The following is a 13330-nucleotide window of genomic DNA, read 5'->3' as shown; positions in this document are numbered from 1 at the left end:
TTCTCGACGGCGTCAACACGGCCTCAGGATCAGCAATTCTGGCACAGGGGGCCAGCATGGCACTGGAGCGATCCACGCCGCTCCAGCTGCTGATCCTGGCGTGAACTGGGTGCCGTTGGGTCCGCCAACGCGCGCATGCGCAGTGACTCCCTTCTCTGCGCCTGCCCCAACGCAACATGGTGCAGGGCTACAGGGGCCGGCGCGGAAGAAAGGAGGCCCCCAGCCAGAGAGGCCGGCCCCCTGATTGGTGGGCCCCGATTGCAGGCCAGGCCAAATCGGAGGCCCCCCCGGGGTCTGACCCCCCCCCCCCCCCCGGGTCTGACCCACCACCCCACCCCACAGGCCGCCCCTGGACCCTTCCACGTCGAGGTCCCGCCAGCTGAGACCAGGTGTGAACAGAGCCGGCAGGACTCGGGTTTTTTACGACGGCCCATTCCGGGCTGAGAATCGGCGGGGGCGACCACGCGCCAACCACGCCGGTGAGCGGAGAATCGCGTCCCGGTGTCGGGGCGGCGTGGCGCGATCTGCGCTGGTCGCGGGGCTTCTCCGGCCCGGCTCCAGGCTGAGAGAATCCCACCCAGGATACCTGCAAATGGCTCCAGCCAGATGATGTAAAGGCCATTCCTGTTGCTTCATGTGCGAACCCTATTCACAAATGCCCCTGCAGCAGGTGCCACTATTCTGTATCTTAACTACCTCAGGTAAGGTAGATTCCCGAGGCATTGGTGTGCGAGGGCCTCCGGACATGTTGGAATTTGGAAAATGAGTCCTCTCAGGCCACACTTCGATTATCCTTCTATTACCACATACGATTTGACAATGCTCTGATTGGTCTGATTTGGAAGAACCTTTAGATAGGCTTTCACATCTAATCGTGATGCGACCTCGGGTGGTTCTGGCCCAGTCTCCTTTGGGACAAAAGAGCCCCCACAAACTCTGAATACAGATCAAAGAAGGGTCATCTGTCCCCGGTCTGCAGAGGTGGAGGTGCAGATGCTGACTATGGGCAGAGAGTGTCACTCAGGCAGTTTGGCCAACCTAGCAATCCTCCCCAGGTCAACCTCTGGTAATCCTCCCCAGGTCAACCTCTGGTAAGTAAGCCAGGGGTGGAATCGTGCTCTCCCTGGTGGCAAGCTTAGAGGTTGGAAGGGCATGTACTGAGGTAGGAGGGTGGCCTACTGGAACTCGGTAGCCCTTGAAACTCCTCCAGAATCACCACCTGAATGGGAAGGCCCAGGATTGACTATCCCACCCTACTGCCATTGGGGCCCTCAATAGAGGCACTCAATTGAGGCCCTCAAAGTAGCCAATTAAGGGACTCCAGCAGCAGCCACTGCCTATTCAGTGGCAATGATGTGCACAAGAGCTACTGACCTTTTTGATTGGCCAGCAGCTCTTGTTAGGCGAGAGTTCTGCATCATGAATCCAGGGGAAGACCTGCCACTGACTGCTGGGCCTTCCTGAAAAGAGGCAGCGCAAGTTTCTCATCAGCTCTCCAGCCAGCAGGTGAGACACCCCCCCCCCCCCTCCCCACCTCTACAAACTCCCGGAGCCTCAACAGGATTCTGCCCCAGAAGCTCGCACTGTGTGGGCAACAGTCACTCGATGTAATTTACCTCAGAGAGGACAATTAAGGACAGCGGGAGGACAGTGCGTGGGCTCTCAAAACCAACAATCGGTCAGCAGCTTTCCAGTCTGAAAGCAGCGGCAGGCGGTGATGGGAGGGATATGAAGGCAAGGGTGATTCAAAATGGTGTTTCAAAAATTAAATTTAGAAATGGCCTTTGCAGTCCAGTCTCCGTGTTGGCTGTGGGGGAGGGTGGAGAGAGATTGGCGGGACGGGAGGAGGGGAGGGGAGGGGGAGGGGGGAGTCCCTCTGTAGGCTGGCCTTTCCTACATCATCCAGGCAGGAAAGGAGTGCCGCTAACCATCATGGAGCAGTGTTCGTCCGATCTCCCACCGGAAAGCTGCTTCAAGGCAGTTAACCTATTCTTCCGATGCTTTCAGGAGCCTGAAGGCTAACTGGAAAATACAGGACGGCCTCCTATAATTAGCATTATGAAGCCCATCGTGCGCTATCTGCCACGTGTGGGTGAGTTCAGCTCTTGCCCCATCTTCCCTTTCTGTGTCCAGGGGATGGAACTCTTCTCTATTTTTAGTGGACCCCTCTCACCTCAGGTCCTGGGGCAAGAATGATAGCAAGAAAGATATGCTCAACTTTTATAGGTCACTGAGCAGGTCTCAGCTGGAGTACTGTGATCAAATGCCAATGAGGAGGAGGGAGGGGGGGGGGGGGGGGACTGCGGAGGAGGCTTACTATAATGCTACCATGGATCAGGAAATTACAGATACATAGGTAGACAAATTGGGCTTTTCCTCCTTAGAACAGAACAGGTGAAGGAGATATTTAATTGAGGTGTACCAAATCAAGAAGGGTTTTGATAGAATATAATGGGAGAAAACGGTTCCCCTGGCAGAGGGGGCATGAACCAGTGGATAAAGAATTAAAGTAATTTGCCAAAGAGTCAGAGTTGAGGAGACGCAGTTAGTTGTCACAATCTGCCGAAAAGGCTGGCGAAAGCAAGCTCTGTGGTAACTTTCAAAAGGAAATTGAATAAATTCTTGAAGGGAGAAAATTGAAGGGCTATGGAAAAGGAGCACGTTTATAGGCCCAAATAGAATTTACAGTGCAGAAGGAGGCCATTCAGTCCATCGAGTCTGCACCGGCTCTTTGAAAGAGCACCCTACCCAAGCCCACACCTCCACCCTATCCCCATAACCCAGTAACCCCACCCAACACTAAGGGCAATTTTGGACACGAAGCGCAATTTAGCATGGCCAATCCACCTAACCCGCACATCTTTGGGCTGTGGGAGGAAACCAGAGCACCCGGAGGAAACCCACACGCACACGGGGAGAATGTGCAGAGTCCGCACAGACAGTGACCCAAGCCGGGAATCGAACCTGGGACCCTGGAGCTGTGAAGCAATTGTGCTAACCACTATGCTACAGTGCTGCCCAAATGTGAATAGCTCTATGAAAGAACCATTACAGACTGTATGCTCTTCTTCCATGCTGGAAGATTCCATGAGTATTCAACAAAAACATTTTATTTACCTGTGTAATTTTCCCCCCACTGAACAGGTGAGCTCCATTCACTCCAGAGAACAGTTGTGCCACAATACTCGTTGATCTTACTTCGGACTTGAAATGTATAACGTTTTTTTGGATCCGTACTTGGCAAACCATACTTTCTTTGCGAATTAATTGTATGTACCTTTGTGAACAAACCAAGAAAAAGTAGCAGATAATATTAATGTATGAGAATATTAAAATCTCATGATGGAGGTAAACAATAGCATGGTATTGTAAACAATAGCACGGGCAGAACGGGCCAGATCCCCGGTATTGGCATGATGCCACCTGGGCATCTTGGTACTGTCAGCCTGGCACCCTGGCAGTGCCCCTGCCAGTCTGGCAGTGCAACCTAGGCACCCTGGCACTGCCAGGGCAGTACCAGGGTGACACTGCCAGGGCAGTACCAGGGTGACACTGCCAGGATGCCCAGGTGGCACTGCCAAGGTGCCAGGCTGACAATGTCAAGGTTCCCAGGTGGCATTGGGGTGCTGGGGTACCTGTCCCACCCTGTCCGGAACCCAACCATCCAGGGGTCCCCAATCACCTGGAAGCCCCCCCCCCCCTCTAATTGTTAGCCTGGTTCACCTTTGAGGAAACCAGTACTAAACGGCACCCTCTCGGGGTCTCCAAGGCGAGGCCATTTTATCCTGGGCGTTATGTGGATCCTGCGCACACTTATTCAAGTGAAACTAACTGCTCACTTGAATACGCAAATCTGGGTCCTGACCTCAATGGACGGGATCCAGATCTCATTAGATCTTGCGAGACATGACGAGGATGGTAAATCTCGCGGGAGGCCTCTTGTGTGATTTACTGGCCTCGCGTGTCCCGAGTCAGGCGCGGCGAAGCCGAAAGATCAGGCCCGAAGTCTCCAAGATTGTTTAAAATATGGTGATGAGTAAGTAATTCATCTTGATCCATATTTTATCCCTTTCTTTACAACTAACAAACTGTTACGATGGAAGAATGTAATTAGTAGAATGGATAAGGAGGAATGAGCGGCTGTAGTATATTTGGATTTTCAAAATTCATTTGATAAGATGCAACAAAATTACTGCTCATGGGATTGGGGATATTCTTTTAGCAGTGTTTCAGGATTATAGCACAAGAAATAGAGAGCGTGAATAAATATGCCAGGCGCGATCCAACAGGTTTTGCTGGGGGTTTCACCCCGGCTCTGTCAGCGAGTTCCTCACTGCACTTAGTCACTTGTTTGGGCCTTGAGGAGTTTCTCCTGGTCAAGCCCACATGTTTTTATCACTGTGAGCCGAAACTGCTGGCCAGACCGGCTCCTCAGAGATCGGGCCACCATTTGGAAAGGGTGCCCTGATCTCTGAGCGGGCTTATGGGTCCCCAAATCCCCCACCCATGGGCAATGTCACCCTCACACACATAGGCACTGCCCCTTCCCCCCCCCCCCCAAAATGATTCCTGCTATGGGGTCACCAAGTGCCTCCCATTTTCAGGCCTTCACACCCTTCACCCTCATCCCAACCTTCCGGTGGTCCCTTCAAATGTGCCCTGCAGCCCCCCCCTTCATTCCCCTTCTCCACCCTCCTTTCGTGGGCTTGGCACCCCTCAGGCCCTGACCCTTGGCATCGCTACCCAGGCACCACTACCCTGGCAGTGCTCCTGTCAGCTTTGCAGTGCCACCCAGGCACCTTGATAGAAATGAAGGAAACTCCTTGTGTAGAAAGTTGCAAAGTTGCAAGTACCTGAATACGTTCACACTTGGGAGCTGGAACGTCTCTAATATTCATCCAAACCAGCAAACCTACCTTCAAGAAAGTACCGAAGCGAACAGAAACATGAAGCCCAGTTTAAAATGCTGTCTAAACTGAGTCCAAATCCTCAAAGTGGCTATCAAAACCAGGCTCGATGAGAATCTAGCAAGGGAAAAAGTGAGTGTGGCAATAACCAGGGTCTTCAGATTTGATCCTATGCATGAACCCTCCTCCATTTACCCCCATATAGAATCCTGATCCACGCCCCGTGCCTTATCAATATTTGACGCCCAATTGTAACATAACAGATTAGGCAGTACCAACCCCCCCCAACTGCCTAGCCCTTGGCAGAAATGACCTTTGAACCCATAGAGTATTACCAGTCCAAACAAAAGTAGATATCAATTTATTGACCCTGCAAAAGAAAGCTTTGGGAAGAAAGACTGGGAGACACTGGAACAAAAACAAAAACCTCGGGAGAATATTAATCTTCACCGTCTGTACCCTTCCTGCTAAGGTCAGAGGGAGGGCGTTTCACCTTTTCAAGTCAGCCTTCACCCCATCCACCAGGCTAGCAAAGTTACGTTTGTGGAGCGAGGCCCAATCATGGGCCACCCGGATTCCCAGATAACGGAAGCCAGTCCTGGCTGGGTGAAACAACACAATCCCCCAGATCAGCTCCCCTCCTCCGGTGATTCAACGGAAAATATTCACTTTTGCCCTGAGTCAGCTTGTACCCAGAGAAGGAGCCAAAACTTCTGAGCAGCTGTATTATCCCCTCCACATTGGAGAGTGGGTCCATGGTATACAAGAGCTGGTTTAGCACAGTGGGCTAAATAGCTGGCTTGTAATACAGAACAATGGAGAACAATGCCAGCAGCGCGGGTTCAATTCCTGTACCGGCCTCCCTGAACAGGCGCCGGAATGTGGCGACTAGGGGCTTTTCACAGTAACTTCATTGAAGCCTACTTGTGACAATAAGCGATTATTATCAAATCATCCGCATTTAAGGACGTGCTATGCTCCCTCCCCCCATGCTTTATCCACTCCATTTGGTGGACGACCTCAATGCAATGGCTAATGGTTCAACTGCTAAGGTAAACAAAAGCAGGGGCAATGGACACCCCTTATTCAGTTGAAAATAACCCAAGCTCAGGCACACTCGCGGTGGGTGCCCTAAACAAAAGCTTAATCCATGGTAGACATTTTGGCCCCAAACCAAACCTTCCAAGGATTTCAAAGAGGTATTCCCACTCAACCCTATCAGACACTTTCACGGCATCTACTAAAATCACCTCTGGATCAGGCCCCAAGGAGGGCGACAACACAACATTTAACAATCTCCGAATGTTGGCCCACAACTGCCGATCCTTAACTAAACCAGTCTGCTCCTCCGAAATCAGCCCAGGAAGCCAAGGCTCCAAATGTGTTGCCAACCCCTGAGCCAACAACATAGCGTCAAACAACTAAAGAGGTCGATACGACCCACATTCCGTTGGATCCTTGTCCTTCTTCAGGATCAAGAAAATCAATGCTTGCGCCAACGTGGCCGGCAACACCACCCTTGGGACACGGAATCATTCAACATATCCAACAGACGTTGGATCAACTGTCCCACAAAAATCCGATAGGGATCTTTCCTGGCCCGGTGTTTTACATTTGCATTAACCTAATACAGTTCATCACCGCCTCTGGCCCTTTCAACCCTTCAACTCCTGCCTTCTCTCCTGCTCCTCCCCCGGGAAGGTCAAACCATCCAAAAACTGCATCATTGATGATCTCTTATCTGGGGGCTCTGACTTACACTGCTCTCGGTAGAAGGCCTCAAACACCTCATTAACCTTCTCCGGGGCAAAAACCAACCTGCTCCGAGTCCCTGATCTGCACGGTCTCCCGGGAGGCAGCCTGTCATCTCAGCTGGTGTGCGAACAGACAGCTGGCCTTCTCATCATATTCATAAAAAGGTCCCCCTAGTGCGTCGCAGCTGGTTCACAGTCTTGCCGTTGACAACTTGAATTCCATCTGTAATTTCTTCCTACCTGCCAACAACTCAGGTGTTGGGGCAATCAAGTACTGACGATCCACTCGAGAATGGAGTCCACCAACCTCTGCTTCTCTAACCTTCCAGATTTATCCCCATGTGCCTTGTAAGAGATTATCTCCCCCCTAATGACCGCCTTCAGGGCTTCCCAGAGCGTGGAAGGCGAGGTGGTGTCATTCTTGTTAAGCTCAACATACTCCCCAATGGTGGAGGATATACGCTCACAAAATCTCTTATCCATGAGCAATGCCCTCCACAGGGGTCGCTGAGAGCGGCCCACTCCACCATCAAGTCCACAAAATGCGGTGCATGATCCAAGATAACGATCGCCGTGTAATGGTAAAGGCAAAGTCAGCATAGTCCCAGATGACCATAGGCTGCTTTCCCCTTTGAGGGGGGAGAGCTGACTGGTGGTGGTTTAACCTGAGGATCACCACACCTTAGGCGAGGGGCAAGGTTGAGAAGGCGGGGCCTTCATGAATAACCCTCATGAATAACAATCGTCGAGGACCCCATCCCCTCACCCTGGGTAGAAGAGACCCACCCACCAAAATGAAGTCAATCAGGGAATAGACCCATTGGACATGGGGGAAACAAAGAAAACTCCTTATCCTAAACTCCACGGGTCAATCCCCCTCATCTGTTCCATGAAAACTAATAACTCCTTTGCTACTCCTGATGGACAGTAACTACTGATTTTTTTGCAAGCCAGTTAAAGAAGGCATCAAGCCCCAGGTATATGAACATGTCATCCTACCTTCCTCCAGCTAACAGCCCCAAGCAGTCATCATGCTGAACCTCAGAATTTTATAGTAATCTTTATGCCAAATATTTGCCTTCAGTCTGGTGAAACCTACAAGAGCTGACTGATCCAAGCCAGTGAGCAAAGGATAGATCTTCATCCCAATTCCCAGTGACAAGATAATAATATGCACAATTCAGTTTCTAAAAGTTAGTTCCTATTCACAGTTTATAAGGGAAAAGCTAGGGCAGCACGGTGGCGCAGTGGTTAGCATTTCTGCCTCATGACCCCGAGGTCCCAGATTTTGGGTCACTGTCCGTGTGGAGTTTGTACATTCTCCCCGTGTTTGCGTGGGTTTCATCCCCAGAAACCAAAGATGTGCAGGTTAGGTGGAGTGGCCACTCTAAATTGCCCCCAAATTGGAAAACATTAATTGGGTACTCTAAATTATTTTAAAAACAGAAAAGCTTTGTTGTCACACTGTACCTGCCAGCCTTTATCCTTATTGCTCTGGTACTTGACCTCATACATTCGACATTTCAGTGAATTCTCTGGTGCGTCCCAGCTCAAAATGAGCTCGTTCCTGTCCGTCATATTCAGTGTCAGGTCTTCAGGAGGAAATAGTTTCACTGAAAGGTATAAATTGAGTTGTTGCCCTGTATTTAGAGAAGATCATGTCGAGCATTTCGACCAAACTGACACAATGAAGGGAATTATCTGCATACCACTAGTACAATAAAGCTCGCTGTGGATTCTTTTTGCATGTTAAGTTGCCATTGATGATGCATCAAACAACCAATAGAATGTTTGAAAAATTGTGAAATGAACCATTTGATCTTTGTTAATGACTGTAATAAAGCTGAATGGTAAGCAATATGCCACAAATGTACAATCATGTTTTGAGGAACATCAGCATCATATTTTAATGGTAAATCTATTAAAAATGAAAGCAATTTTTCTTGCATATGTACATAAAAACTAAGCTTTTTACACATGGAAGGTGCCTGGTGCAGAAAAACAGTGTGTCACAAGAATAACGAGATGAACACGATATACAAACCACTTGAACGATTAAACAGAAGAACAGAACAGATCATGTCCATAAGTCCATAAAGTTCACAAATTAAGTCTCAGAGGTGGGCGACGAATTCTGGTTGACCGCCTCAAGGGTGGGTCGGGAGCCGCCGGCTGAGGAGCGGGCTTGACTGCGTCAGAGTGAGGAGGATGCAGAGTGACAGGGATTTCTGCATAGTCCATGGCAGGGTCAGCAGGAGGGCGAGGCGACAGTGGAGGATCACATAGCGAGCGTGGAACGAGACGAAGGGTGCGTCAATTACGGTGCCAAATGGAGCCATCCGGTAGATGAACCATGAACGAGCGGGGAGCCACCTGCCGAAGAACCACAGCGGTTGCAGACCAGCCACCATCCGGAAGATGGATGCGGACATTGTCATCTGGAGCCAGAGCAGGGAGATCAGCTGCATGGGAGTCATGAGCCCCCTTGTGCTGTGCACGCGACAGTTGCATTCATTGAAGGACCGGAACGTGGTAGAGGTCTGGGACGTGAATGGACGGCACCGTCGTCCTCAGGGTGCGACCCATGAGCAGCTGGGCTGGCGACAGGCCAGTGGACTGTGGGGCCGAGCGATAGGCCAGCAGGGCGAGGTAGAAATCGGACCCAGCGTCGGCAGCCTTGCAGAGGAGCCGTTTTACTATGTGGACGCCTTTCTCCGCTTTGCCGTTGGATTGGGGGTACAGGGGGCTGGATGTCACATGCACAAAGTTGTACCTCCTGGCAAAGTTGGACCATTCCTGGCTTGCGAAGCAGGGGCCATTGTCCGACATCACAGTGAGTGGGATGCCGTGTCGAGCAAAAGTGTCCTTACAGGCACTGATGACTGCAGACGATGTGATGTTGTGTAAACGTACCACCTCCGGGTAGTTAGAAAAATAGTCGACAATCAGAACATTGTCCCTGCCCAGCACGTGGAACAGGTCGATGACGACCTTGGACCAAGGGCACGTGACCAACTCATGGGGCTGTAGGGTCTCACGTGGTTGGGCCGGCTGGAAACGCTGGGCCAGTACACTGCCTTTCGGGCCCGTCGGCGGCACTTCTCCACGCCAAGATTGCCCTTCTGTAGCTGTTCCAAGACGAGCTGGCGCATGCTGTGCGTGATGACAATGCTGTCCAGTTTCAGGAGAATACCATCGACTACCGCCAGATCGTCTCTGATGTTGTAGAACTGCGGGCATTGGCCCTTGAGCCACCCATCTGTTTGGTGGTGCATGACATGCTGTAGCAGGGGGTCAGCCGCTGTCTCGTGGCGAATTTGGAAGAGGCGTTCATCCGTGACAGGTAAATTGGAGGCCACGAAGGCCACATGGGCGTCAACTTGGCAGACGAATCCCGCTGGGTCACACGGAGTGTTGACTGCCCTGGAGAGAGCGTCGGCAATGATTAGGTCTTTGCCCGGGGTGTATACCAGCTGGAAGTCGTATCGCCAGAGCTTGAGCAGAATGCGCTGCAGGCGCGGCGTCATGTCGTTCAAGTCTTTTTGTATTATATTGACCAGCGGGTGATGGTTGTTCTCGACGGTGAATTGGGGAAGGCCATACACATAACCATGAAACGTGATGACACCGGTCAATAGGCCCAGGCACTCCTTTTCTATCTCCGCGTAGCGCTGTTCCGTGGGGGTCATGGCGCGTGATGAATATGCAACGGGGGCCCATGATGAGGCCTCATCGCGTTGCAGGAGCACTGCCCCAATGCCAGATTGGCTGGCATCGGTCAAAATTTTTGTCTCTTTCACTGGATCAAAAAACGCCAATTTTTGTCTCTTTCACTGGATCAAAAAACGCCAATACCAGGGCCATAGTGAGTTTGGTTTTGAGTTCTCTCCATTCGCGCTCATGGGCAGGAAGCCATTGGAAGTCTGTCGTCTTCCTGACCAGGTTCCTGAGAGCTGTGGTATGAGAGGCGAGGTTAGGGATGAACTTCCCTAGGAAGTTGACCATGCCCAGAAATCGGAGGACCGCCTTCTTGTCCTCTGGCGTTTTCATGGCTGTGATGGCAGCCACCTTGTCTGCATTCGGCCGCACACCCAACTGGGAGATGTGGTCCCCTAGGAACTTGAGTTCCGTCTGACCAAAGGAGCATTTGGCTCTGTTGAGGCGTAGGCCCTGCTCCCGTATGCGTTTGAACACGGGCTGGAGGCGACTGACATGCTCCTGCGGGGTGGTGGACCAAATGATTATGTTGTCGACATAGACGCAAACACCTTCAATGCCTTCCATCATTTGTTCCATGATCCTGTGGAACACTTCTGAAGCCAATATGATCCCAAACAGCATCCTGTTGTAACGATATCTGCCAAAGGAGGTGTTGAAGGTACACAGTTTTCTGCTGGATTTGTCGAGCTGGATTTGCCAGAATCCTTTTGAGGCGTCAAGTTTGGTGAAGAGCTTGGCGCGCGCCATCTCGCATGTGATCTCTTCGCGCTTGGGGATTGGATAATGCTCCCTCATGATGTTGCGATTCAGATCCTTGGGATCAATACAAATTCTGAGCTCGCCGGAAGGCTTTTTTACACACACCATGGAACTGACCCAGTCGGTTGGTTCCGTAACTCTGGAGATCACTCCTTGGTCTTGGAGGTCCTGCAGCTGCTGCTTGAGGCAGTCCTTGAGGGGTGCTGGGACTCTGCGAGGTGTATGCACCACAGGCGTGGCGTTCTGTTTGAGTAGGATCTTGTAAGTTTATGGGAGCGTGCCCATGCCTTCGAAGACGTCGTGGTGCTGGTCGATGATGCCGTCGAGTTGCGCCCTGAAGTCAGCGTCCTGGAAGGTAGATGTGTCATCAGGAGAGAGAGAGAGAGAGTGGACTCTTTGAACGAGGTTCAGCAGCTTGCATGCCTGTGCGCCAAGCAGGGAGTCCTTCGAGGAGCCCGCGATCTCGAAAGGAAGGATGGCTTTTTGTGACGTGCGTCACTTCACGTTGGCACGAGCAGGTAACAGGAGTGATGTTGCCATTGTAGTCCAATAGCTGGCAGACCGATGGGAGAATGGTTGGTTTGACATGAAGACTTTGGAAAGCAGCCTATGCCATGAGATTGGCGGAGGCACCAGTGTCCAGGCGGAATCGTATTTGAGACCGGTTGACCGTCAGGGTGGCACACCACTCATCGTCTGGATCGATGCTGTATACCGACAGCGGCTGGTGTCTTTGCTTCGTGGACAGCCTGTTTTTCGTTACGACACCGACTCGAAAAGGCGCCTTCGGGTCCTCTGTGTCATTGCTGTGTGGGAGGTCCGCATCGGACTCGGTGACCGTGGGTCCTGCGAGGCTAGCTGAAGCGATATGAGTTGGCAGGCTGAGCTGCTCGACAGCAGGCAGCATAGTGGCCAAGTCTTCCACATCGTAGGCATTGTCGAGATTTTGCAGGGCATTGCCGCTTTAAATGGGCGGGGCCACAGTTGCCGCACGTCGCGACGTCAGCACGTTCGCTGTGCCACTGCGCATGCGTGGTGCGGTTGTGCGTGGTGCGCATTACGTTCCTCAACGTCGCCGTCCCGTTTGGTGCGTACAAGCGCGGGAGTCCGCAAAAAGTGTGCGAAATGGCCGACCTCATCCAGGCTGAGACCCTGGAGGTGCTCAATCACTTGGACCCGTTCCGCCTCGTGGGGACCGTGCCACGCCGTTTCAGCCACTTGTATATGGGAATACCGACTGGTGGCGTTTTCATGTAAGACACAGGTCTCGATGGCGGTCGCTAGGGTAAGTTGCTTTACTTTGAGGAGCTGCTGACGTAGGGGGTCCGATTGAACACCGAAAATGATCTGATCGCCTATCATGGAGTCGGAGGTGGGCCTGTAGCTGCAAGATTGCACAAGGATGCGGAGGTGCGTTAGAAAGGATTGGAAAGGTTCATCCTTACCCTGCAAACGCTGCTGGAACACGTAGCGTTCAAAACTTTCATTCACCTCTATGCTGCAGTGAGTGTCAAACTTTTTTTTTTTTTTTTAAATATGTTTTATTGAAACTTTTTTCCCAAACAACAATTTTTCCCCTCTTACAAAGCAAACGCAACAATAATACAGAAATTTTTAACAATACACAAGTAACAAAACCCCTTTATCTTTGACCTAAACTAAACTAAACCCCCCCCCCCCCTCCCCCCTGGGTTGCTGCTGCTGGTCATCTGCCTTCCCTTTAACGTTCCCCTAGGTATTCGAGAAATGGCTGCCACCGCCTGGTGAACCCTTGAGCCGATCCTCTCAGGGCAAACTTTATCTGCTCCAGTTTAATGAACCCCGCCATATCATTTACCCAGGCCTCCAGTCCGGGGGGTTTCGCCTCCTTCCACATGAGTAGGATCCTGCGCCGGGCTACTAGGGACGCAAAGGCCACAACGTCGGCCTCTTTCGCCTCCTGCACTCCCGGCTCTTCCGCAACTCCAAATAGAGCTAATCCCCAGCCTGGTTTGACCCGGGCCTTCACCACCCGCGAAATCACTCCCGTCGCTCCCTTCCAATACCGGACACGCCCAAAACATATGTGCAGTGAGTGTCAAACTTGAGGACCGTCTTGAACTTCGTCTTATCTTCGTCATCTGCAAAGGTGAGAGAGTGGAAAATGTGGATGGCATGGTCCCCGGCCTTGGAGAGGAGAAGAGCAATCTT

The 13330-nt window shown here is 51.5% G+C and overlaps 1 protein-coding gene across 2 annotated transcripts in view; it reads right to left on the bottom strand.

The window, feature by feature from the left end:
* LOC140421223 (cytokine receptor common subunit gamma-like) overlaps positions 1–13330 on the bottom strand; it is a 44127-nt gene that overhangs the window by 18516 nt on the left and 12281 nt on the right. For both annotated transcript variants that reach the window (XM_072505774.1, XM_072505775.1), the window contains exons 4-5: positions 8132–8274; positions 3118–3277 (exon numbers count right to left, since the gene is read on the bottom strand). In XM_072505774.1, the coding sequence (XP_072361875.1) occupies positions 3118–3277; positions 8132–8274 (303 nt within the window). The remainder of the gene's footprint in view (positions 1–3117; positions 3278–8131; positions 8275–13330) is intronic.

The sequence above is a fragment of the Scyliorhinus torazame genome, chromosome 5 (genome assembly GCF_047496885.1).
Source record: "Scyliorhinus torazame isolate Kashiwa2021f chromosome 5, sScyTor2.1, whole genome shotgun sequence".
Lineage (NCBI taxonomy): Eukaryota > Metazoa > Chordata > Chondrichthyes > Carcharhiniformes > Scyliorhinidae > Scyliorhinus > Scyliorhinus torazame.
The sequence above is the reverse complement of the archived record's forward strand: the minus strand, read 5'-3'. Positions and strand labels throughout refer to the sequence as shown.